Raw genomic sequence first — 24,619 nt, 5'->3', positions numbered from 1 at the left:
TAAATATTCCGTCATTTCTCGAAGCGGCTGCCCCAGCATCATCATTTCGATCAGCGGCCAAACCACCGCGCGTTTCGGAAACGTCAAACGTTCAAACACCGTCCTGGGCCGACCGATCCGAAGCAAATCTCCGAAGCAGCAGCGGAGACCCCGAGAGATGCCTCAGGAGCTTGGGTTTTGCTGTTGAAAATGAACCTGGTCCCACCAAATCTGCAGATGGATGGGGAACCGAGGCAAACCAGCACAGCGAGCAGCTCGGCCGCAAGCCAGGCTTAAATAACCCCGGCTTTTGTGAGACGGGCACCTCCTACGGCCAGGGGGAGCTCTGCTTAGCTGGGCCAGGCTTAGTTGGCAGGACAGAACGCTCAAAAGCTTAAACACTGCACAAACTGCTAAAGTTACAGCTAAACGTTATACCATCGATCTACTCGTGGCTAGGAAAAGAGGAGAGAGGCGACCCGAAGTCCTTCAGGCTGCCAAAGGTCTCCGTAGATGCGTTGCCTCCTCCATTGTGCTCAAGGAATGTCTGTGAAGGTCTCAGTCTTGTTTCTGTTCCCTCCTCCTCGTGAATTCGGAGCAGCATCCCCCCCGAGGTCCTGGTGAAGAGCTGGGAGCTTGTCCATGGTCAGGAGGTGAAGTAGGAGCTCTGCATGGAGTAGAGTCGGTCGATGGGGTTGCCCACGCGAGCCTGCAGCAGGTTGGCGTCGGCCGCGGACAGCAGGCAGTCGCCAAGGTGGCCGATGCCGTCGCTGTCCATGTCGTGAAAAACTCCTTCCGAGTCTGGAAGAGGGAGGAGAAGGGAATGGGAGCGCGTCTGGAGGGGGGCGGACGAGCGGGACAGGGCGGTGACCTGAACGGGACACTGGGGAGGAAAAGCACGGGTTCTGGGGGCAGGTTTGGGCCCCTCAGCTCAGGGTCAAAATGGCACCAGAATCACCTCAGGGATCAAAATGGCGCCAGAATCACCTCAGGGTCAAAATGGCGCCAAAATCACCTCAGGGATCAAAATGGCGCCAAAATCACCTCAGGGGTCAAAATGGCGCCAGAATCACCTCAGGGCTCAAAATGGCGCCAGAATCACCTCAGGCTCAAAATGGCACCAGAATCACCTCAGGGATCAAAATGGCGCCAGAATCACCTCAGGGATCAAAATAACACCAGAATCACCTCGGGGCTCAACATGGTGCCAGAATCACCTCAGGGGTCAAAATGGCGCCAGAATCACCTCAGGGCTCAAAATGGCACCAAAATCACCTCAAAACACAAAATGGTGGCCCCAGGGGCACCAGAATCACCTCAGGGCTCCAAATGGCACCAGAATAACCTCAGGGCTCAAAATGGTGCCCAAATCACATCAGGGCTCAACTGGTGGCCCCAGGGGTGCTGGGGTCACCTCACGCCATTAAAACCCTTGAGGGGCTGGAGCGGGTTGAGAGGAGGGAACGGAGCTTCAAGGGGCTGGAGGAGGAGGGTGAGGGTGGAAATTGGGGGTGATTTCTTCCCCAAAGGGCTGTGGGGCGTTGAACAGGCTGCCCAGGGCGGTGCTGGAGCCGCCATCACTGGGGGGTGAACAGAGGAGCTTCTTGGGGCCATTTTAGTGCTGGGGGTGGGTTATGGTTGGACTCCATGATCCTGAGGGGCTTTTCCACCCAAAATGAGTCTATGATTCTAACTCTTTCCTCCCTCACCCCAGTAATTCACATTGGGCAGAGATAAGCCCTCACCCCCTGGCCCTTAGCAGAGCGCAGCCTGAGGCTCTGGCCTCACCAAACTCCTGAGAAAGGCTCAGCTTAAAGCTCAAGCACCATGGAGCACTCGCTGCCTTCATCAGCATCCCCAGCAGACTCGGCTTTGTCATGATTTGGGCTGCTACAGGCGGTTTTGATGCAAAGAGAGGACGGTTTCGTACCGTAGGGGTGCAGGTGGTCCCCGGGCAGCTGGGGCGGCGTCAGCCCTTGTCGGTACAAATCGGTGCTGTAGCCGTTCTGGTCCAGGGGCAGAAGCTGTTGCTGGGGGATCCTGGGGTAGGGAACCATGAGCCCATCCAGGCCGTGGACGCTTGCACCGTCTGAAATCACAACGGGTGGGACGGTGGGGCAACGTCGCAATAACATTATCCACATCATTCAACCCCCCGGAGCAGGAACTGAGCTGAGGTGACACAGGAACAGGCGGTTGGAATGTCTGCAGAGAAGGAGACTCCACACCCCCTGGGCAGCCTGTTCAGGCTCTGCCACCCTCACCATGAACAAGTTTCTTCTCATATTTAAGCGGAACCTCCCGTGTTCCAGTTTGCACCCATTGCCCCTTGTCCTGTTGTCACCGATGGCTCCATCCTCCTGACACTCCCCCTTTCCATATTGATCACCATGAATGTCACCCCTCAGTCTCCTCTTCTCCAGCTCCAGAGCCCCAGCTCTTTATTCCTTTCCTCACACGGGAGATGCTCCACTCCCTCCAGCATCTTCGTGGCTGCACTGGACTCTCAACAGTTCCCTGTCCTTGAGCTGAGGGGCCACAACTGGACACACCATTCCAGATGTGACACACTATCCCAGATGTGACACACTATTCCAGGTGTGGCCTCCCCAGGGCAGAGCAGAGGGGCAGGAGAACCTCTCTGACCTACTGAACCCCCCCTTCTAATCCCCCCCAGGTCCCATTGGCTTCCTGGCCACAAGGGCCCAGTGCTGGCTCAGCCCACAGCACCCGCTGTTCCCAGCTGGTCTCCCATCCAAGCGCTGACCGGGCCCGACCCGGCTTAGCTTCCCACATCAGACGGGATGGGGCGTTCTCAGCGTGCTATGGCTGTATATATTATATATATGGATATATATATATTCCCCAAGTATATCCTGATAGTATCTGAACTAAAGGGGAGAGTAGAGGGGCAGGAGAACCCCTCTGACCGACTGACCACCCCCCTTCTAATCCCCACCCAGGTACCATTGGTATCCCATCCAAGCACTGACCGGGCCCGACCCTGCTTAGCTTCCCAGATCAGACGAGATCAGGCGTTCTCAGGGTGGTACAACTATATATTACATATATATGTGCATATATATATATATGTTGCCCAATTATATCTTGATAGTATCTGAACTAAACCCTTTTTTCAAGGGCAGAGCAGAGGGTCAGGAGAAAGAAGCTCTATGACCTACTGCCCACCCCCTAAGTGGATCCTGTCGCCGCCGCAGCCCCGGGCGGCTCCTCACCCTCGCTGTCCTCGTTGCTCTGCCGGCTGCTGCGGCCGGTCCCTCTCCCCGTCCCCAGGCGGGGGTTCCCCAGCTGCTCCTGCTCCTGCTGCTGCTGCTGCTGCTGCTGCCTGCGCGCGATCTTCTTCATCTGCAAGGACAGCGAGACGCCGGGGCTGAGCTTCTGAGCGCGGTCGTGTTCAACACAAGCTGTACCACCATCTAACCCCGCTCAGACTCCGTGTTCTCTGCGGACACGAAAACTGGGGCTGACACTTTATATTTGTGGGAGATGCCGCTTAGAAAACAAAGGACTTTGTTTTACTACAAAGCGAGGTTGCCAGAGCCACGTATTTTCTGTTTTCACCCTTTAATTCTGCAAAATCAGACGTCTTTTCAACTTCTAGAAGTGGGAAATCCTTCTAGTCTTTCTATAGCGAGAGGGAAAATGCAAGGAGAAAGAGTAATAACCAAAAAAATGTGTGAAATATGTTAAGCCCTGCAAATATCTATAATTAATCAATTTTTGTATTTCTCTTTAAGCTATTCCTACTACTAGATCCGTGTTGTGGGACAAGGTGGATCAGTGGGGATCTGTTCTTTTAACCGTTTTCTCTGTTTCTGAGCAATTCTACGTTCCTTGTGAAGCGAACAAGGTCCGCAGAACCCAACGGCGGCACGGGAACCGTCACTCACCTTGGCTCTTTGGTTCTGGAACCAGACCTGCACCACCCGCACCGTCAAGCCCGTCTCGGCCGCCAGGGTCTCTCTTACCTGCCCACAAAACCCGGAGAGCTGAATCAGAACTTAAGCTGCGCTTAAGAGGATCCGAACGGCCGTGCTGAGCGGCCTCGTACCTTCCTGCAGGGCTTTGAGGAGACCTCGAAGGAGGCCTTGAACGCCCGCCGCTGCTGCGTGGTCAGGATGGTGCGCGGGCGCTTGGAGCGCTTGTGGTCTTTGGTCTCCTCGCCGCCTTTGCCGTGCGAGTGGCCGCCGTCTTCGTCCTCGCTTTTCACTGCAACGAGAGATCCGTCGTGGTGATCCAACCACCTCCCCAGCTGAGGATTTGGGAGAAATGTGATTCAGTTTTGCTCTTTCCGAGGTGGGATTTAGAGCAGGATGAAGCCAGCAAAGCTCCCGGACTGAGCGGTGGCTCCAGGGAACACGGGCAGCTCAGAGATGGAGCTGACGGGCCACGCTGGTGATCATCCCTTCCATAATATCTCAGAGCCTCGAACCTTGGCAGCCTCATACTCTCTTGCCTGCCTTTTCAAGGAGAAAAGACGCTCCGGCACCAACCTACCTACATCTCTTCCCGCGGAAGCTTTCGCTCTAATTAATCAGGAACCAAGCGTTACCTGCCCTGCCCAAGGTTCCCCACCCTCACCGGACTCGGTGGGCGCCGGGCTGATGGCGCTCAGCATCTCCTTCTCCTTCTCGTAGTCGCTGCGGCAGAGCAGCTGCCCCTCCTTGAGCACAAACTCGTCCCCTCGCTGCAGGCGCCGCTCGCACTCGCAGCAGTAGAAGCAGTGGACGTGGTAGACGTTCTCCAGCACCCGCATGATGAGCTCGGAGGGGGCGATGGCCTTCAAGCAGCTGCTGCACTTGGTCTGGAACAGCCTGTAAAGAAGGTCCTGGGGGTTAAACGCTTGGGTGGGGAGGATCAGCCATGGGTTGGGGCTTGGGAAGCTGGAGGAAGAATGGGGTGAGTGTTTAGAGCACATCCCAGCAAGAATCATAGAGTCAGTGAATCATTTTGGTTGGAAAAGCCCCTCAAGATCATCGAGTCCAGCTGTTAACCCAACCCTGGCGACCTCCCGCATCTTGGAGTTGGGACCTGGGCAGCAAGGGAGAGACGGGGTGAGAATCGGGGAACCAGAGAGTCAGGGAATCATTGAATCATCGAATCACGGAATTATTGAACCATTGAATCATTGAATCATGGAACCATTGAATCATTGAATGATGGAATCATTGAATCATGGAATCATAGAATCATTAAATCATGGAATCATGGAACCATTGAATAATTGAATGATGGAATCATAGAATCATTAAATCATGGAATCATGGAACCATTGAATAATTGAATGATGGAATCATAGAATCATTAAATCATGGAATCATGGAACCATTGAATAATTGAATGATGGAATCATTGAATCATGGAATCATTGAATCATTGAATAATGGAATCATTGAATCATGGAATAATTGAATCATGGAATCATTGAGTCATTGAGTCATGGGATCATGGAATCATTGAATCATACAATCGTTGAATCATTGAATCATACAATCATTGAACCATGGGATCATTGAATCAAGGAATGATTGAATCATTGAATCACAGAATCATCAAATCACAGAATCATCTAATCACAGAATCACAGAATCATCGAATCATAGAACCATCAAATCACAGACTCATAGAACCCTAGAATAACCGAATCATCAACTCATCTTGGTTGGAAAACCTTGAGGTCATGGAGTCCAACCATAACCCACCCCCAGCACTAAAATGTCCCCGAGAAGCTCCTCTGTTCCCCCTCCAGGGCTGGCGGCTCCATCACTGCCCTGGGCAGCCTGTTCCAACACCCCACAGCCCTTTGGGGAAGAAATTGTTCCTAATTTCCAATCTAAACTTCCCCTTGTGCAACCTGAGTCCATCCCACCTGGGCTGTGGGGTTTTCTGAGCCTCCTCAGCCCCAGGGAGGAACACGAACCTGCCCGGCCCAGCATACAGAGCTCTTGAAGCTGTTCAAAGCCCGGCTTTGTTAGGCTGCTCCTAGCGAGAGGGCTTTGTGGAGCCCTCCAGGCCCATCCCCAGGGACTGTCCCTTACACAAGGCGTCCCACGGGGGGATGTTTGTGCCCCACGCCGTGTCCAGAGAGAGAAACAAACAACTGCTGAGCGCCCCGCGTACGGAGCAGATGGTTCTGATGAAGTAATTTGGGATCTAAACAAATGTGAGCGGCGGTGGCTGCCGGCTGACAGCTTCTATTTAGCCACTTGACAAGAGAAAGTAATAAAATAGGGATTAATTAGGCTGTTGTTTAAACACACAGGATCTTCCCCACCAGCAGGGAACTCATAAACTGGGATTGAGAACAAGACTGGGTTAATCCTCCTGGCAAACTCTGCGGAGCGGGATGAAGAGGCTTTACAGGGGTGGGCTCAGCCCTTCCAAATACCACCGTGGATTTGTGCTTTGGGCTGAAGTGGCCGGGACATTCCGGCTGGAATGGGCTGGGATTTCTCCCTCCTTTGTGTGAACGTGTTTGCCTGCGTGTTCCTGTCCCTCCGTCTCTCTTTCTCCCCCTTCCCTCTTTGTAATTCACGCTTGAAAATAATAATAAGGATCGAATTTGAGTTGATAACGCTGGGAGTAAAGAGCAGCCTTTTAACCACAACCTCTCGCTGTCTGACGAAGGCACAAGCCCAGTCTAAACCTGAGCTGAGTCCCAGTCTGTGCCTTTCCTAACACCAACATCCTTCTGTTGCAGCAGAAGCGCAAGAGTAAAAAGAATAAAACCGACCCGAAAATGGAGCCAGTCGGTGGGATCGGTCAGTGCCGTATTATTAAACGTTAAGTTATTAATGTTTCGGGACTTTAAGCCCAGGTGGAAGAGAATGGGGATGTAGATTTATCGCAACCCGGAGGATCTCGCACAGGGATTCCCGGATCTGTCCGCACCCCTTGGGGGCTGATTAACTCCTCATCCCTTATTTCCAACTGGAATTGTCCTCCGCTCCATGCCCAGCAATGAGACCTTGTCAGGGCTTTATCTTCTTGAGAACCGCTTCTAATTAGTCCTGCCCATTATGGGAACATAATGACACAAACACCGTTCGACTCGGGGTCTTTCGGAGCCACGTTTACTCCTGTTGAACGCCCGGGTTCCACCCCAGAGCCCAAATCCAGGGACAAACCACTCAAAACATGGACCTGCCAAACAGAAGCTTTACTTCAATATCCCGACCCGTCTCCAAGCAAGAAACTGGATGGTTTAGGGAAAAAACTGATGGAAAACTCTGTCTTGTTCCACATTTTTATCTGTATAGATGCTGGAGCATTCCCCGCGTCCTTTGATATTTCTAACCTTGGTGATTTTGCCCATTGCTTGGGGAAAACACCCAGAATATTGTTAAACCAAGACAAGCTTGGAGCACGATGGATGGAGCGGGACATGGAGACATGGAACCAAACGTCAGAGCTGGGAAAAGTGATTTATTCACCTGAAAATTGCTATAAAGGTCCCTCCCGCCACTCTTGGGACAGGGTAGTTAGCAAACCTGGTTAAAGACACTGTCATGAGCCAAATTTCACAGAATCACAGAATGTCAGGGGTTGAAGGGACCTCAAAGCTCATCCAGCGCAACCCCCGGAGCAGGAACACCCAGCTGAGGTGACACAGGAACGTGTCCCTGTCCTTGAGCTGAGGGGCCACAACTGGACACACTATTCCAGATGTGACACACTATCCCAGATGTGACACACTATTCCAGGTGTGGCCTCCCCAGGGCAGAGCAGAGGGGCAGGAGAACCTCTCTGACCTACTGACCCCCCCTTCTAACCCCCCCAGGTCCCATTGGCTTCCTGGCCACAAGGGCCCAGTGCTGGCTCAGCCACAGCACCCGCTGTTCCCAGCTGGTCTCCCATCCAAGCACTGACCGGGCCCGACCCTGCTTAGCTTCCCACATCAGACGGGATGGGGGGTTCTCAGGGTGCTATGGCTGTATATATTATACATATGTATATATATATGTTCCCCAAGTATATCCTGATAGTATGCGAACTAAAGGGCAGAGTAGAGGGGCAGAAGAACCACTCTGACCTACTGACCACCCCCCTTCTAATCCCCTCCAAGGTCCCAGTGGTCTCCCATCCAAGCACTGACCGGGCCTGACCCTGCTTAGCTTCCCACATCAGACGGGATGGGGCATTCTCAGGGTGCTATGGCTGTATATATTATATATATGTATATATGTATGTTCCCCAAGTATATCCTGATAGTATCTGAACTAAGGGGCAGAGTAGAGGGGCAGGAGAACCTCTCTGACCTACCGACCACCCCCTTCTAACCCCCCCAGGTCCCATTGGCTTCCTGGCCACAAGGGCCCAGTGCTGGCTCATGGTCACCCTGCTGTCCCCAGGTCCCTTTCCCCTACGCTGCTCTCTAACAGCTCATTCCCCAACTTACACTGGAACCTGGAAAAGGGCTTTTTTTTGCAGCCATTGGGTGAGGGAAGCGCCGGTACCGCAGGGTAACTCAATAACCCTCCCATCTCCCCACTAAGCCCCGCAAACAAATCCGCTCCGCTTTGTACTAATTGAAGAAAACATCCAGCAAGCAGCTCATAAACACGGTGTCAGCTCGCATTACACAAAATTAAAATTCTCAGCCCCCTCCAACACCGGGAATTCCTAAAGAGCCTGGTTTTAATATTGCCCGAATCCGTTTAAGTCGAGGTAATATTGTTTGGGTTGCCATAGGAACGCACCACGTCTCGGCGGCGCGGTTTGGGATACACAACGTCCGCCCAAAAAGCGGCGGGTTCCCAGGTCTGTAATGCAAAATGTGTGTAGGAACAAGCGGGACAGGGTGAGAACAACAACCTCGGCAACAACCGGAGCGATTCCAAACACCCGGAACCGCCAACAACCACATCCCGCTGCTTTTAGAGGGACCCTTGAGCTGCATAGACCTCAAATCCACACCCCTCCACTTGTATTTGACCCCATGTCCTTGTTTAACCCTCAACATCCCATCAGAGTTTAATTTCTAGTCAAGAATTCCTTACAGGACGTAAGGACAGGGAGTTTTGGAGCTATAGGAGTGGGGTTTTGGAGCCACAGGGACAGGTTTTGGGGCTACAAGGATGGTTTTGGGGGCTACAGAGACAGGTTTTGGGTCTACAAGGACAGTTTTGGGGGCTACAGGGATGGATTTTGGGGCTACAGGGACAATGTTTGGAGCTACAAGGACAGTTTTGGGGGCTACAAGGACGGTTTTGGAGCCACAGGGACAGTTTTTGGGGCTACAAGGACGGTTTTGAGGCTACAGGGACAGTTTTGGGGGTTACAGGGACAATGTTTTGATCTACAGAGAGAGTTTTTGGGGCCACAGGGACAGTTTTGGGCAGCTGATGGACACTCACCCTATAACAAGGAGCTACATCCTCTGTGAAAAACAACTCCACTGCTTTTCAGACACTTCTTGGACTTGATTTAATCAGATTTTAGTCCCGGTAGCCCCGTTAATCCTTGCGGAGCACCCGTGTTGTGGCTCCGGAGGAGCCCGAGCTCTCCAGATGGGGACGAGCAAATGATTTGACCGACCTTCCGTGACGCTGCCCCAGGCCTGGGAAGGGTAATTTGGGGGCACACGATTGTCTGGGTGGGATTAAAAGGTGTTAATGAAGCAAGGAATAAGCCGGGAGGCCCGCGCTTCGTGGAGCGAGCTTATTTAGTTAGGGTTTAGGCAAAATGAAGCAGTCCGGGCTTAAGCAAGGTCTGTTTGCTTAACACTGAGCTGCAAAATCCATTGTAGCTGTCTGAAATATTGAAGTGGAACTTGCAAAGGGCCTTTCCAGACCTCAATGGGGACGGGGACGGGAACACACAAGGGGGAGGAGGAGACGGCGGCGGCACAATCTGCTCCTTCATTCAACAGCGTTTCCCCCCGGTTCAGCCACACCGAGCAATTAAAGGGGGGAAATTCCCTTTTGCTTAATTTTCCAGCAGCATTTGGGTTGGGGAGGGAAGGGGTGATTTGGGGACAACAATCACCTTTGCTTTCCGTCCCCTCCGAAGCTCTTTGTGGGTTGTGTGAATAGATTCACCCCCAGAAAATAACTTAATTGTGTCATTATGTCATTGTGTCTCTTAGAAATGGCCGAGACTCAAACGTGCCCAAACCGCCTGGTGCCAGAATCACCTCAGGACTCAACATGGCGAGAAAATCACCTCAGGGGTCAAAATGGCGCCAAAATCACCTCAAGGGTCAAAATGGCGCCAGAATCACCTCAGGGCTCAAAATGGCGCCAGAATCACCTCAGGGCTCAAAATGGCGCCAAAATCACCTCAGGGTTCAAAAATCGGCCCCTGGGGTGTTGGGGTCACCTCACGCCATTAAAACCCTTGAGGAGCTGGAGAATGTCAGAACATAAATCAAAGCCAAACCGCCTTCAAAGTTCTTGCTCAAGAAGAAGAACCAGCTTTAAAATAACAGGTGTTAGTTATGGCGCTTAAACGTTTTGCTAAAAGGTAGGAGGAGAAAAGCCAAACTAACGCTATTGCTGTTGTGTCTTCACGGTGGCACAGAGGGAACGACCCGACCTTCTCAATCCATGGCTGGGAATGTGGTTTGCAAGGCTGAGGGCGACGTGTAGAACAGGAGGATTTGGAGACCTCCCCGAAGTTTTGCATCGAGCAGCGGTTAATGTTATAAAAAATAACCCCAAAAACTGCGTCTCACCCGTGTGGCCCTTGGCCGGACCCTGGAAACGCCATCAGTGTCCCCTATGAGGTGTTATGAGCTTTGCTCCCCGCACTTGATTCTCCTCATGTCAGCGATGAAAACCGACGCCGGATAAGATATCAAATAAAACAAAACCACCGCGGCTACCGAAAACCTAAACCGCAAAAAGCAAAACAACACCAAAGAGGTTCCCAAAGCCGGGGAGATTCATAAATATTAAAGTGACACGAGTGAAACGCCGCTGAAAGATTTAATACTGCGCTGCCGCTGTGTCCCTCAAGGGGTTAAACCCCCCGCTGCGAGGATATTGCTGCCAGCGCGGTGGCACCGAGCCATCACCATATAATCTGATGAACTCTTTTATTAAATTTCACAGGCCTGTCTTCTTTATTAAAATCTCCCAGAATTCATAGGGCGCCTGTCATATCGCTGCTGAATGCTAACAAAAAAGTGTTGGGGTGTTTTTTTGGGGGGGGTTTTTTAGTCCTTTTCTCTGCCTGGGAGGGGTTGTGTCAAGGTGTCTCTATACAGGTGAAGTGGGGGGGATGGTGCTATGGTGGGAAATAGGGGGTTAAATGCGTTTGCAAGCACGTACCCCCCAAAAACCCACCTCCCTTCACACCCCCTCCCTGTAACTGGTGGGGAAATGGGTCCAAATAATGAGTTTTACCCATTTCTGGTGCTTTCTTTGCTGGTAGCGGGATGCTCCAGTGAGACAGGGACCACACAGGTCACCACGCCACCAAAAATCACCATTTCCAAGCTAAAAAGGAGCGGAATCATTCCGGAAACATCCCAAATGGGGAGTTAACATGGGACACCAAAGCGCTCCTGCTCGGCGTTAATCCCACTTTAGGCCGGCTCAGAGCCGCGGGCCTAAAGGATTCAGCCATCGAGTCTCTCCAGGCCTGCGCTAGACTGGAAATTAAGGCTTCAGCTTTGGTTTTATGCTCTTCAGTGCACACTTAAAGGGGTTTTTTTAAAGCTATTTCCAACAGGACCATGGAGTCCATGGTCCAGTCATGGAGTCCACCCATAACCCACCCCCGGCACTAAAATGGCCCCAAGAAGCTCCTCTGTTCACCCCCCAGTGATGGCGGCTCCAGCACCGCCCTGGGCAGCCTGTTCAACGCCCCACAGCCCTTTGGGGAAGAAACCACCCCCAATTTCCACCCTCACCCTCCTTCTCCAGCCCCTTGAAGCTCCATTCCCTCCTCTCAACCAGCTCCAGCTCCTCAAGGGTTTTAATGGCGTGAGGTGACCCCAACACCCCTGGGGGCGCCAGTTGAGCCCTGAGGTGATTCTGGTACCAAGTTGAGCCCTGAGGTGATTTGGGTGCCATTTTGAACCCTGAGGTGACTCTGGTGCCATTTTGAACCCTGAGGTGATTTTGGCGCCATGTTGAGTCCTGAGATGATTCTGGCGCCATTTTGAGCCCTGAGGTGATTCTGGTGCCATTTTGATCCCTGAGGTGATTCTGGCACCATGTTGAGCCCTGAGGTGATTCTGGTGCCATTTCAATCCCTAAGGTGATTTTGGTGCCATTTTGAGTCCTGGGTGACTCTGGCGGCATTTTGAGCCCTGAGGTGATTCTGGCGCCATTTTGATCCCTGAGGTGATTCTGGTGCCATTTTGATCCCTGAGGTGATTCTGGCGCCATTTTGAGCCCTGAGGTGACTCTGGCACCATTTTGAGCCCTGAGCTGATCTTAGAATCATTTTGGTTGGAAAAGCCCCTCAAGATCATTGAATCCAACCATAACCCAACCCCAGCACTAAAATGTCCCCAAGAACCTCATTTGTTCCCCCTCCAGGGCTGGCGACTCCATCACTGCCCTGGGCAGCCTGTTCCAATGCCCCACAGCCCTTTGGGGAAGAAACTGTTCCTAATTTCTCCTAATATCCAATCACAATCTCATTGAAATGCTTTTGTTCTCCAAGCACAGAGCTTGGCTGGGCCAAGCTCTTAGGAAACTTCAACCCCTCGTTCAAAACGAGAACTTATGGGGATTCTCCCTTGTTGAGAAGAGACCGAGTTTCTGCTCCTGTCCCACCACCAGCACCATTGTGAGACGGGAACCACCACCTCCTTTCTCTTTCCTCTTGTTTCCCCCCTCTCTGCTCAACCAGCCACAACCCAAAACCTCATTTTGGGTTGAAAACCGCGAGTTATCAATCCCGATTATTGATTTTCGCCCCGGCGCGCGCAAAGGCTCCGCGTCCCCATTAGTATGCCTGGCAGCAGAAGGGCTCCCTCGCTCAGTAGCTAGGGGTGATATTACCCACCCAGATAGTATCCCAGCTCAATATCCTGTTTCTCCTTTTCTCATATCCTGTTTGCAGGGCTGAAAGCCGCCGTTGTCACCGCGAGAGGGGGGGACGGCAGGGGAACAAGGGAGACAGCAGGACCCCGCGTGCCGGGGCCGGGGGGGAGGGAGGGAGAAGGGCCGCAGACACTTTTATTACAGATTTAATAATGACAAAAGAACATCATTAAACATTCATTAGAATTATTTAATTAAATTTTACTTTGGGGGGGGGGGGAGCGAAAAAATAAAAGAGATTAGATATGATGTAAAAAGCAATATTGATTGAGGAAAGAACAAGCTTGGGAGATGCGGTTTAAATGAAACCCGGCGCTGGTTTAAGGGAGGAAAGGGCTGTTTGGTGGCAGGTGATGGGACAGGGACGCTGCCACCCCCAGGAACAACGTTTTAGCTCCAAATGGGGATAAATTCCGTGTTAAAATTCCCCCGGTGCCTCCAAAGGGTCTCAGAGCTCAGCACCCAAGACTTGGTTTAGAAAGCATTCAAATGCTCGTGCAAAACAGCCGCAGCCCAAGAGGCGCCCGGGATGGTATTTCAGCACAAAACTGAGCGTTTATCATAGAAAAGGTGCATTTCTGCGAATAGCGACCTTAGGGAAAAATAAAACAATTGAATGTAAAGTTGCCGCGATGTTTAACTCGAGAAACTGGGTGAATTAACAGTGGGGGAGATACAGCCGCACCTGCCTTGTGATGGAGGAATGAAAAGAAAGGACTAACCTGGGATTGTGGTTTGAGCCTGAGTCCAGTTTAACTAAGCAGGAGCCCAGCAAAGGCTCGTTAAACAAGCCGCGTGGCTGCTCGTTTGTCCACTTAAACCCAGGCCCTAAATTAAACGTGAATTATGCCGCTCTTTGGGGTTAACGCAACCGCTTGAAAAGCATATTGGTAATTAAAGGGATTTAGGATGCAGGGCTGACCGATATCACCGTTATTGGCAAGATCCCGGCAAAAAACCCACGTGGGCAGCCCAAGAGGTGTGAAGCTGCCACCCGGATAGTGAGGATGAACTGTAATTAACCACCGTTAAGCTTAATTGCATTACGAGGGAAAGCTGGAAGCAGATTATGGATCGGGCCGATAATTCAATTTGGAAAGAAGGGGCCGCATCCTCCAGGTCGGGCGAGTTTAGAAATTGATGTGATAATCCAGGGACGGCAGCGTTAATTAAGAACTATCCCTTATACCCTTGCAAATCAATATGTTTTGGTTAAAGAGAAAATTGGTCTTGTTTTAACCAAAACCAGGACACGGTCGCACCATCTGTGGGGTCTCTAATGCAAACTCCGCCTGTAAATACCTCCCAGTGCACCCTCTGTTTAGATTATAAGAGAGAAAAACAGGCTCCGGGAATCCCTGCGCCTGGGAAGAAGCTGATTTTTAAAGCATTAAGAGCCCAGGGCTCCCCTTTGCCCGCCAGGAGCAGCTCCCGGCGCCGCAGCCCCTGGCACCGGCGCGAACCGAGTTCGTTTCTGGCACCGTTTCCTCCGCGGCCGCCCTCTGCTGGTCCCTGGCTCCGCACCGAGACGCTGCAGCCGCACCCCGGGACCCTCCGTCCGCGTCCAGGGCCGTTCCCTGGAGGAGCCGGCGCTGGGAAAGACGATGGAGCCAATATCCATGGTGCTCGGTGCCCGCACGGGACGTCCAGCCGGGACAGACGGATGGGAATGGCACCGGCGCCCCCACACCCCATGTCGCAGGAACCCACAGACCCCGCCGGGGTCGTGCTGCCTCTAAACACAATTAACGCAGCGTATCCAACCCCCTCCCAGCCAAACTTCCCATCGCCAGCGCAAATGAACCCGGGGGGAGACGGCAGGGGGTGGCGGAGCTGTCGCGCGTCTCTCAGCGCCATGCTAATGAACTTGGCCCTAACGAGCTGCCCGTGGAAGCCCAGGCTGCCCTGAGGCCTCTGGCCCGTGTCCCCCAGCGTCCCCAATGGCTCCTTCATGCCACAAAGTCACCTGCAGCCCGGGGGGGACAAGAAACATCTTTCAGTATTGGTGCCAAGGATCCAAACCCTTTGCAGCCCCTTGATTATCTGTGGGGGGCAAAGCCTTCAATTAGACTTTGATATCTGTTTGGGTTCATATTTTCCTCATCGGAAAAGAAAGCAAATTAATTTGAAAATAAGGCATAACTGATACTAAACTCCGGCCACAGGGCTCCAGGGGTAAGAAAGTTGGCGACGTGGGTCCAGGAAAGACTCAAAACCACGGGACGCAAAACACGGGAGGAAAAATAAAACCAGCCCAAAAGAGAATCTATCAAAGTAAATTACATTTAATTAAACTAAAAAAAATAATGGATGAAACAAAGTTCTTCCTCCCCCACGTGTTCCCCCCGCTCGCAAAACAACCCGCGAGCGCCGGGGAACAGACAGCACGTGGCGGCTGGTCCCTTAATCGCGCTCAAGGCGCATCTGCATATTTCTTTCATTTCGCAGTGATTAGAGAGTTTAGTGTTTAATTTCCTGGGCCCCGCGAACAAACCCATGCGAGGGAACGGCGAGAAGCGGGGTAGGAATAGCTGCGTGTAATTAACGCCATTAATCATCAGTCGGGCTTTGCTATCGGTGGGAGCCGGGGCTCAGCCGCCCAACGGGGACGGAGGAGAAATTTGGGATGGGGGGGGGAAAGGCGCTGGATTTGTTGCTTGCTGGAGCTTTGGGGAACCGGCCCCGCTCCAGGGTGGTGGTTATGGAGATTAAAAGCTCCAAACCCAGCGGGACTGTCCTAAAAAACAGGCTCAAACTGCCCCATTTCTGCCCTCCTGGGGTCCCACTGCTCCGCACCGTGGGGGTTGTGGTGACCCCCCCACTTTGGAGGAGCAAAGTAGCTCAAGATACACCAGCGAGAAGCACAATTCACCCTGTTGACGGTGCCACCGATGGGTGTTTGGCCTTGGTCACATCACCCAGCCCGGAGGGGCTGGAAGGAGCTGTGGGTTTGTCCTTTCCCCGCGGGTCCGGCCATTTGTCACCGTCTCGTCAAGGGGGCTCGTTATCTCGTTTATTTGCTGAGCGCTGTCACTTCTCATTACCTCCCCCCAGCCCGATGTGACTCAATCAGGGACCCCATTGCTCAACGGACACGAAAGCTGCTGGTGGACGGGGGGACAGATCCCCCCAACACAACTGGGATCCCCATTTGGTAGAGCAAAGCTGAACCCCCTTTTTAAGAGCAGTAGCTCTCATCCGCCCTTAGAATTATCCATCACGTTTTGACACTGTTTTGCCCTCAAATCCCCGTTTCTTGGGGTTATAAATACATCTCAAGCACCACTTTTTAACACCCTCACGCTTGGGAAGCCCTTTGGTAGCTCATGGTGGGGGGGTCGGACTAAATGAGCTTTGAAAGCCCCTCCCAACCCCAACTATTCCATGACTCAATGTCCCAAGCGCAGCACAGGGGAAGGGGAAACTTCTCTATTTAAAAGCCAAACAGAAATCCCACCACAAAGCAAAATTAAAACAAAGAATCCTAGTTTCGACACCAATTTAATCATTTTTAGGGCCTGACTCCTGCTCCTGGAATGCGCTGGTTGCACACAGCCTGGGCTCCCAATGTCCAACTCCTGTCCCGGGAGATCTTTGCTGGGGGGGGGGAGCCCTCCCACGGCATTTAAACATTAACCAGCTCGCTCAGAAGAGCTGCCAAGGCGCCGGCTCGGGGTCAGCCCCCCATATTCCAACAGGGAGGGTCAGATTTGGCTGCACGAGAGGCTTTCGGTCCCCTCCGCCCTCCCTCCCGCTGCTTAAACCTGTTTACTCCACCCGATGAGAAAAATCAGCTCTATTTCCCATTTCTCCAGCAACTCCATTCGGATTGTTCTGCTCACCCCTCTGCTGGGCTTTTCCCAACCCAAAAAATCAGCCTAAATGGTGGAAGGTCCCAACGGGTCGATGCTGGGTGGCTCCGGGGTCTCAGAGCTGCCTCGGGGTAGCTCAGGTTATTTGTGGGTTTCAAAAGGGAAATTATAGAATTGGAGTATTGTTTTGGGTGGAAAAAACCCTCAGGATCATGGAGTCAACCCATAACCCACCCCCAGCACTAAAATGGCCCCAAGAAGCTCCTCTGTTCACCCCCCAGTGATGGCGACTCCAGCTCTGCCCTGGGCAGCCTGTTCCAATGCCCAAAAACCCTTTCCATTAAGAATTTTTTGCCCAATATCCAATCTAAACCTCCTCTGGTGCAACTTGAGGGCATCTTGGGATCCCTGGTGCCATTTTGGGCCCTTGAGGTGATTTTGGCGCCATTTTGAACCCTGAGGTGATTCTGGTGCCATTTTGGGCCCTGAGGTGATTTTGGCGCCATTTTGATCCCTGAGGTGATTATGGTGCCATTTTGATCCCTGAGGTAATTTTGGCACCATTTTGGGTCCTGAGGTGATTCTGGTGTCATTTTGATCCCTGAGGTGACTTTGGCGCCATTTTGATCCTGAGGCGATTCTGGTGTCATTTTGAGCCCTGAGGTGACTTTGGCGCCATTTTGATCCCTGAGGTGATTATGGCGCCATTTTGAGCCCTGAGGTGATCTTAGAATCGTTTTGTTTGGCAAAGCCCCTGCACATCCCACCCAGCGAGGACAAGAAGAGCCCCGGGGGGGGGGACCCCAAAAAGTGACGCAGGTCAAATCCTCCTCAACCCTCTCGCTTCTACAACCAGCTGGGGAAAAAACGGCCAATTTGGGCAAAAAGCGCGGAGCAGGAGGCCGCTCATGTGCCGGAGCCGCCGGGCGATGGAGAAGCTGCAAAGTTCAGGTTCGAGCTGAGTTCAGCCCATATCTGTGTGAGGACGAGCAAATCATCTCCACATGGGCCGAAGGAGAGCGCGGAGGAGCCAGGAACAAACTTCAAAGTCAACAAGGACGCGGCCGGTGCAGCCGCTCGATCATCGGCCATGAGGATCTTCCCTTCCTCCCCCCCAGAGCTGGATTTACAGGGCAGGTGCCTGAGCAACCGCGGCAAAGCCGGCGGGGCCCCCGGTGTAAGGGGAAGAGGAGAATCTCACAAAAACCCCCTTCAGATTGCGGTTTTATATGATAGGGACTGCAGAACAACATCCATCTTCGGGCTTAACATTTCATCTCCAGATCAACAGTTCCTTCCCCCGCGCTCAGCTGCAGCTGCTGGCTTATCTCTCCATTAAAGCATTTTCCTCTCATTGCGCGGGTTCACGTGGGGAGGGATCGATGCCAGACGGGTCTCCCCGCCGGGTCACGGCGCTGCGAGCCCCGGGCGACACGGCAGGGGATTCATCGCCGGCCAAAAACACGGACTTGGGGAAGTCAAGGCCAAGAACGAACCCTCTGGGGGGACAAGATTTGCAAACGGGAGGACTGAGAGTTCGCCTCCCTGGAAATTCCCATGCTGGGAGCACAAAGGTGCTGAGCACAGACGCCTTCAGGAGGGCCTGAAGCACCAACTTTTGAGGAGCTGGAGACCCCAAGGGGTGTTTTTGAGACCACCCGAGATCCTTTGGAGAGGGATGGAGCAGAACCCGGCAAGGCTTTGCAGCCTGGCGCTAAGAAAAACAACACAGCCACGCTATCCTGCCCGAAAATCAATAGAAAAATAAGCAATTTTAGCGTTCGAGACCTCTCCACATGGAAACGCCACCCTTGGCCTCAGCTCAGCCCCGAGGAGGAGACGACGCTCCTTCCAGACCCATTTTGCAAATGCGTTTTTAGCCGGTTCCTCTTAACCCGCTGCAGCGCTTGGCTCTTGTCCACCCGCCCCGCAGCCAAATCCAGGACCTTCCAGGACCTTCCAGAGGTCCTTCTCCTTCAAACAGCCCCATCCTGCCTCTCCCAGCCACCCGGGGAAGTGGGCAAGCCCTGGTATTTTTATTACCATCCCCATCGCTGCCAAGCACTTGCGTCAGCGGCCGGGAGGAGGCTGCGCTGGGTTTATGAAGCACAGGGAAGATAAGATTGGGCTGTTAAGTCTTTAGAGGATGCTGCCAAACTTCAGGGGATTGATGGAGCGTCTTCCCGGCATCCCCGGATGTCGGTGTGTCACCAGTTCTTCCCGGAGGCAGGAGGGTCACAACCGGGCACGGGGCTCCGGGGTGACAACCGCGGGCTTGGAGGTGACAACCAAGACCATGAGGAGCTGGAGCGGGTTGAGAGGAGGGAATGAAGCTGGGAAGGGGCTGGAGAAGGAGGGTGAGGGTGGAAATTGGGGGTGATTTCTTCCCCAAAGGGCTGTGGGGCGTTGGAACAGGCTGCCCAGGGCGGTGCTGGAGTCGCCAGCCCTGGAGCGGGAACAGAGGAGCTTCTTGGGGACATTTTAGTGCTGAGGGTGGGTTAATGGATGGAGTTGACGACCTTGAGGGGCTTTTCCAACCAAAATCCTCTGATTCTATAAGGTGGATGGACCCAGCAGCCGGCATAGGAGCAACTCCACTTTTTATGCCATAATCAAAGTGCTTGGTCCCTCGTTTCTTGCAGACCATCCCACCAGCCACCAGCTCCTCCTTCCTCCTCTTCATCCACCAGCTCAGCCCTTCCTCTTCATCCACCAGCTCAGCCCTTCCTCCTCTTCATCCACCAGCTCAGACCTTCCTCCTCTTCATCCACCAACTCAGCCCTTCCTCCTCTTCATCCACCAACTCAGCCCTTCCTCTTCTTCATCCACCAGCTCAGCCCTTCCTCTTCTTCATCCACCAGCTCAGCCCTTCCTCTTCATCCCCACCACATCACCACGTTCAACCAAAGCCAACCTCTCCTGTCCCTCTGTTTGGACAACATCCCTTCACAGAACATCCCTGTGGTCCTCATCATCTCCCCAACCTCCATGACACCAACACCGCGACTCCATGACACCAACGCCTCCTTCCAGAGCCCCACCTCGTGATGGAACCCGTCCCAACTCCACCAAACCAAGCCGAGAGGGATGGAAAAACAGGAACAAAAAACCCCGGAGGGCACTTACTTCTCGTAGTCGTGTTTGCAGTAGAGCTGCCGGTTGCGGCAGTAGCAGGTCCCGGCCAGCGGCTGCAGGCACACGGCGCACTTCACGCAGCCCTCGTGCCACGAGCGCTCGTTGACTCGCAGGAGGAACCGGTCGGAGATGGGGGTGTCGCAGCCGGCGCACACCTCCCGCATCTTGGAGTCGGAGCCTGGGGAGAGACGGCGTGAGAATCAGGGAATCATGGAACCATTGAATCATCGAATCATTGAATCACAGAATCATCAAATCATAGAATCATCAAATCACAGACTCACAGAACACTAGAATAACCGAATCGTCAACTAATTTTGGTCGGGAAACCTCGAGCTCATCGAGTCCAACCATAACCCAACCCTGGTAACCTCCTGCATCTTGGAGTCGGGACCTGGGGAGAGACGGCGTGAGAATCAGGGAATCATGGAACCATTGAATCACCAAATCATCAAATCATTGAATCATCAAATCATTGAATCACTGAATCATCGAATCATCGAATCATTGAATCACAGAATCATCGAATCATAGAATCATCAAATCACAGACTCACAGAACACTAGAATAACCGAATCGTCAACTAATTTTGGTCGGGAAACCTCAAGCTCATCGAGTCCAACCATAACCCAACCCTGGTAACCTCCTGCATATTGGAGTCGGGACCTGGGGAGAGATGGCGTGAGAATCAGGGAATCATGGAACCATTGAATCATTGAATCATCGAATCATCGAATCATTGAATCATCAAATCATTGAATCATTGAATCATCGAATCATCAAATCATCGAATCATCGAATCATCAAATCACAGACTCACAGAACCCTAGAATAACGGAATCATCAACTCATTTTGGTTGGGAAGCCTCAAGCTCATCGAGTCCAACCATAACCCAACCCTGGTAACCTCCTGCGTCTTGGAGTAGGGACCTGGGCAGCAAGGGAGAGACGGCTTGAGAATCAAGGAATCAGAGAGTCATGGAATCATTGAACCTTAAAACCATAGACTCATAGAACCCTAGAATAACCGAATCATCAACTCATTTTGGTTGGAAAACCTTAATCTCGTCAAGTCCAACCTTAACAACCTCCCACATCTTGGAGTCTGAACCTGGGCAGCAAGGGAGAGACGGCGTGAGAATCAGGGAATCATAGAATCACTGAATCATAGAATCATCAAATCATAGAATCACCGAATCGTAGACTCATAGAACACTAGAATAACCGAATCATCAACTCATTTTGGTTGGAAAACCTCAAGTCCAGCCATCACCCAACCCTGTCACTAAAATGTCCCCAAGAAGCTCCTCTGTTCACCCTCCAGGGCGGGCGACCCCAGCACTGCCCTGGGCAGCCTGTTCCAACACCCAAATAAAGAAATTATTCCCAATTTCCAGTCTAAACCAGTGCCCAGTAAGGGGGAAGGGGTTCCCTTTGCTGGGGGGATCCCTCCCTGCAGGAGGGAGAAGGGAGGCTCAGCATGGAGCTTTTTTGGGTCAACCTCGAAAAGAAATGTCCAAGTCAGGTCTGCAAAAGCAGCAGGTTCTGGGCTTCTCTGCAGGTGGGAAATTCAAGGTGACCCCATTTTCACCATAAATCACAGAGGATGTGGAGAACTCGCGTTTGGGAACCAGAGACACAGAAGACTTGTTGGAAACCTGAGCCCAGGCCAGAGGACAGAGCCGGCTCTGGGTTTTGTCCACTTTCACCCCAGATTCGCTGCCGAGAGCCTCTTAAAAAGGCTCCAGAGCTTTGGGACTTTTATTTTTTCTCCTTAGTGTTATCAACTCGTAAATCTATGGCTGCTCTTCAAAGGCTTTGTCACGATAACTTCAAGGTGAAGGAGTAAGTAATAAATCCGTTCTCTGCTGCGCTGGAGCTGGGTCGCGGCGGCACCGTCTCCAATGGCCACCACCGAGCTCCTTGGGTTTTATGAGCCCTTTTCTCCATCCTCTCCAGCTTCTCGATGCTCCTGGAAACTCATAGATCCTGGCGTAACACCCACCCGGGCCCCTCGAAGGGTTGTGGGGACGATGAAGCTTATGGCGCTTGAGCTGCGCCTTGGAAGAACAAGAGGTTGAGAGGGAGCGCTAAGCCCAGCTCTAATTTGGAGGCGGCAACATCAGCTGGAGGGGATCAGCCCCTGAGAGCCGTCCTGCCAACAGGGATCCAGCAAATCAGGAGGGGAAATGGGGATTTGTGCCCCAAGAAGAGGAAAAACGAGCAATAACGGTGCCTGGAGGGCACCGAGCAGCCGCGTCCAGAGGCCTCCAGAGGTTCCCTGGGGATATTTATTCCACATTGAGCCTCCACTTCTCATTTTCCTCCTTTTTGGAGTCAAATATTTCCACCCTTCTTGACTTTGACCCCAAGGGCTGCGTGTCACCATGGGACCAGTGGCTCGGAGGCTCAAAATCCCCAACTCCTCTTAATTTAGGGGTTAAAAAAACCCAACAGGGAGTAATCTAATAGTAAATGAGTCCGGGAGCAAAATGCCGGGGAGATTTGGGAAGGTGGGTTCAGTCTGAAAGGGAGAGAGACCAAAACTTGGGTCCGTCCCTCCGTGTCGCCCGGGGAGAGGACAGGAGGACGCCGGGGATTGGGGTCCTGCCGTGGGGTGCAGAGCATTGGTTACCCAGCGATAATTCACCCCCAGGTCTCGTTGCGATGCTGCAACACAACAGGAACGAGCGAGCGACCCCGAGCTCCGCAGGGATGCGAAAAATCCCGAGCAAACCCTCGGCTTCCCCGAATCCCCCGCTGCCACAAAACTGAAAGTAAAGGAGATTCTGCCTGGCGCTGCCCTAAAGTCGTCCGGCTCCTAAAAACGCAACAGTTTGGAGCAGCAGATACGTTAACGAGGAGGGATCCCCAGCCGCCGCGTTGCGGGTCTCTGAGCGAGGGAACAGGGACAACGCGGGGACACAACCTGGTGAGACGCAGCTCGGGTGCGTCATCCCGGTATCATCCCAAATTAACCCCCTGCGTCCAGGCCGTCCCTCCCACGGCACCCCAACTCCCCGCTGGCTCTCGGGCAGGTATTTTGGCTGTAATTTAAATTGGCAAAGTCGGGTATGGCAATGACGGCCACGCAATCACGGCCGGGCCCTGCACGGGATGCTCCCAAAAATCAGCGGAGGTTCCGAAGGGGTTGACGCAGGAGGTGGGGACAGACAGGGGACAGATGCAGTGTCCCTGGCCCTTCCAGGCTCCGTCGCACCGTCTCCCGTTAAGGACAAACCTCAGCCCACGGAGCCGCGGCCGCTTTGGGCTCGCAGGACGGCATTTTGCAGCGCGGCAACGTCTCGCCGCGGCTTTTGCCACCGCCAAATTGGCCAACGGCAAAGCCGGGCTGAGCCGGGGGGCGCTCCCTGCTCACCCCGACAATTCGGGGGGGAAGGAATCTCCTTTCCCGGTGGGGAATAAACGCGGCGGGGAATGCGGGATCGTAGGGCTGGGGGCAAACGGGCAGCGCAGGCAGGGCCGGCGGGTCCCGCTGCAACTTGGGGACACGCCGAGACCCCCGGGGAGGATGAGGATGGGGAAGGCGGCTGAGGATGCTGCCCGGGCTGGGGGCGCCGAGGGTCTCCCCGCTGTGTGCCGCCCGTTCCCGGTGTCTCGGGCACTCACCGAAGCCCAGGACCGGCGTCGCCTGCTGCAGGCAGGACGGAGCCTCTTCCGTCTTCATACCGGCGGCCGGCGGGGGGGCTGCGGGCGGAGAGGAGCGGTGAGCCCGGGACCGGGGCTCCCCGGTGCCTCCCGATCGTTTTGTGCGGCCCGGAGCTCCCGTTAAACGAACGTTAACGAAATCACGGAGGCGGCTCCGTCTACCCGCCCCGCTCCCCCCGTTCCCGTTGCGGTTCGGACCGACCTTCCCCCCCGTATCCCCGGAGCCCCCAGCGGGGGCTGCGCCGGGGGATGCGGCCGCCGTGATTCATCCCTCCCCCTCCCGTCCTGTCGGGACACGGCGGCCCGACGGGTCCCTGCGCTGCCGGTGCCGGTGCCGGTGCCGGTCCCGGTCCCGGTTTCTCCGCTCACAGACGGGGCGCACACCCGTGTTTCCCCCCACTCCCCGCTCTACGGGGCATCCCCGCGGCCCCGCATCCCCGCCCGCCCCGTCCACTCGCGGCCACTTACCGGGACAACGATCCCAGCGGCGGGGACGGGAAGGGAGCGGAGCGGAGCGGGGAGCGACCGAGCGCGGGGCAGAGCGCGCAGCCCCCGCGCGTGTCCGCGCCCGCGCCCGTGAGCGCCGCCGCCCCCCGCCTCCCCCGGGAGCGCGCCTGAGCCGGGAGCGCGCCGGGGGCCCCATCAAGGCGGGGACCCCCCCCCCGGAACACCCGCTCCGGACCCTCCCGTTCCCCCCGAGGGCTGAGCCCGGGGCGCCCACGGGGCGACACCGACGGCGCTCCCGGCTGTCGCGATAGAGGGAGCGCTGCTCACGACAGGGCTGTCGCAGGCACGGGGGAGGCTCCGCGGGGTTCCCGTTAATCCGCTCACCGCGGGGCGGTGTCACGGCAGCCGTGTCGCCGACAGGGCAGCAGGAGCCGCGTCCTCCCGCCGTCGGGGCGACTGTCGCCGCTGTGGGATCTGGGGACGGGCCCACCGGGGCTCCGGCACCGGTACCGGCCCCGTGCGGTGGTCACCGGGGGGTGGGGGCTCCGCAGAGTC

General features: G+C 54.1%; 1 protein-coding gene across 1 annotated transcript; it reads right to left on the bottom strand.

The window, feature by feature from the left end:
• Positions 1–625: 625 nt before the first annotated feature.
• Positions 626–23,636, bottom strand: LOC309450821 (LIM homeobox transcription factor 1-beta-like; the record flags this gene model as incomplete). Its single annotated transcript, XM_082073998.1, has 8 exons — positions 626–780; positions 1,910–2,068; positions 3,216–3,345; positions 3,891–3,968; positions 4,052–4,209; positions 4,582–4,814; positions 19,940–20,126; positions 23,579–23,636. 8 exons carry the CDS (start codon positions 23,634–23,636, stop codon positions 626–628), a joined length of 1,158 nt encoding a protein of 385 aa, XP_081930124.1.
• Positions 23,637–24,619: the final 983 nt, after the last annotated feature.

Source organism: Streptopelia decaocto (assembly GCF_964273445.1).
Source record: "Streptopelia decaocto genome assembly, chromosome: 29".
Classification (NCBI taxonomy): Eukaryota; Metazoa; Chordata; class Aves; order Columbiformes; family Columbidae; genus Streptopelia; species Streptopelia decaocto.
This window is presented reverse-complemented; position numbering and strand designations above follow the sequence as displayed.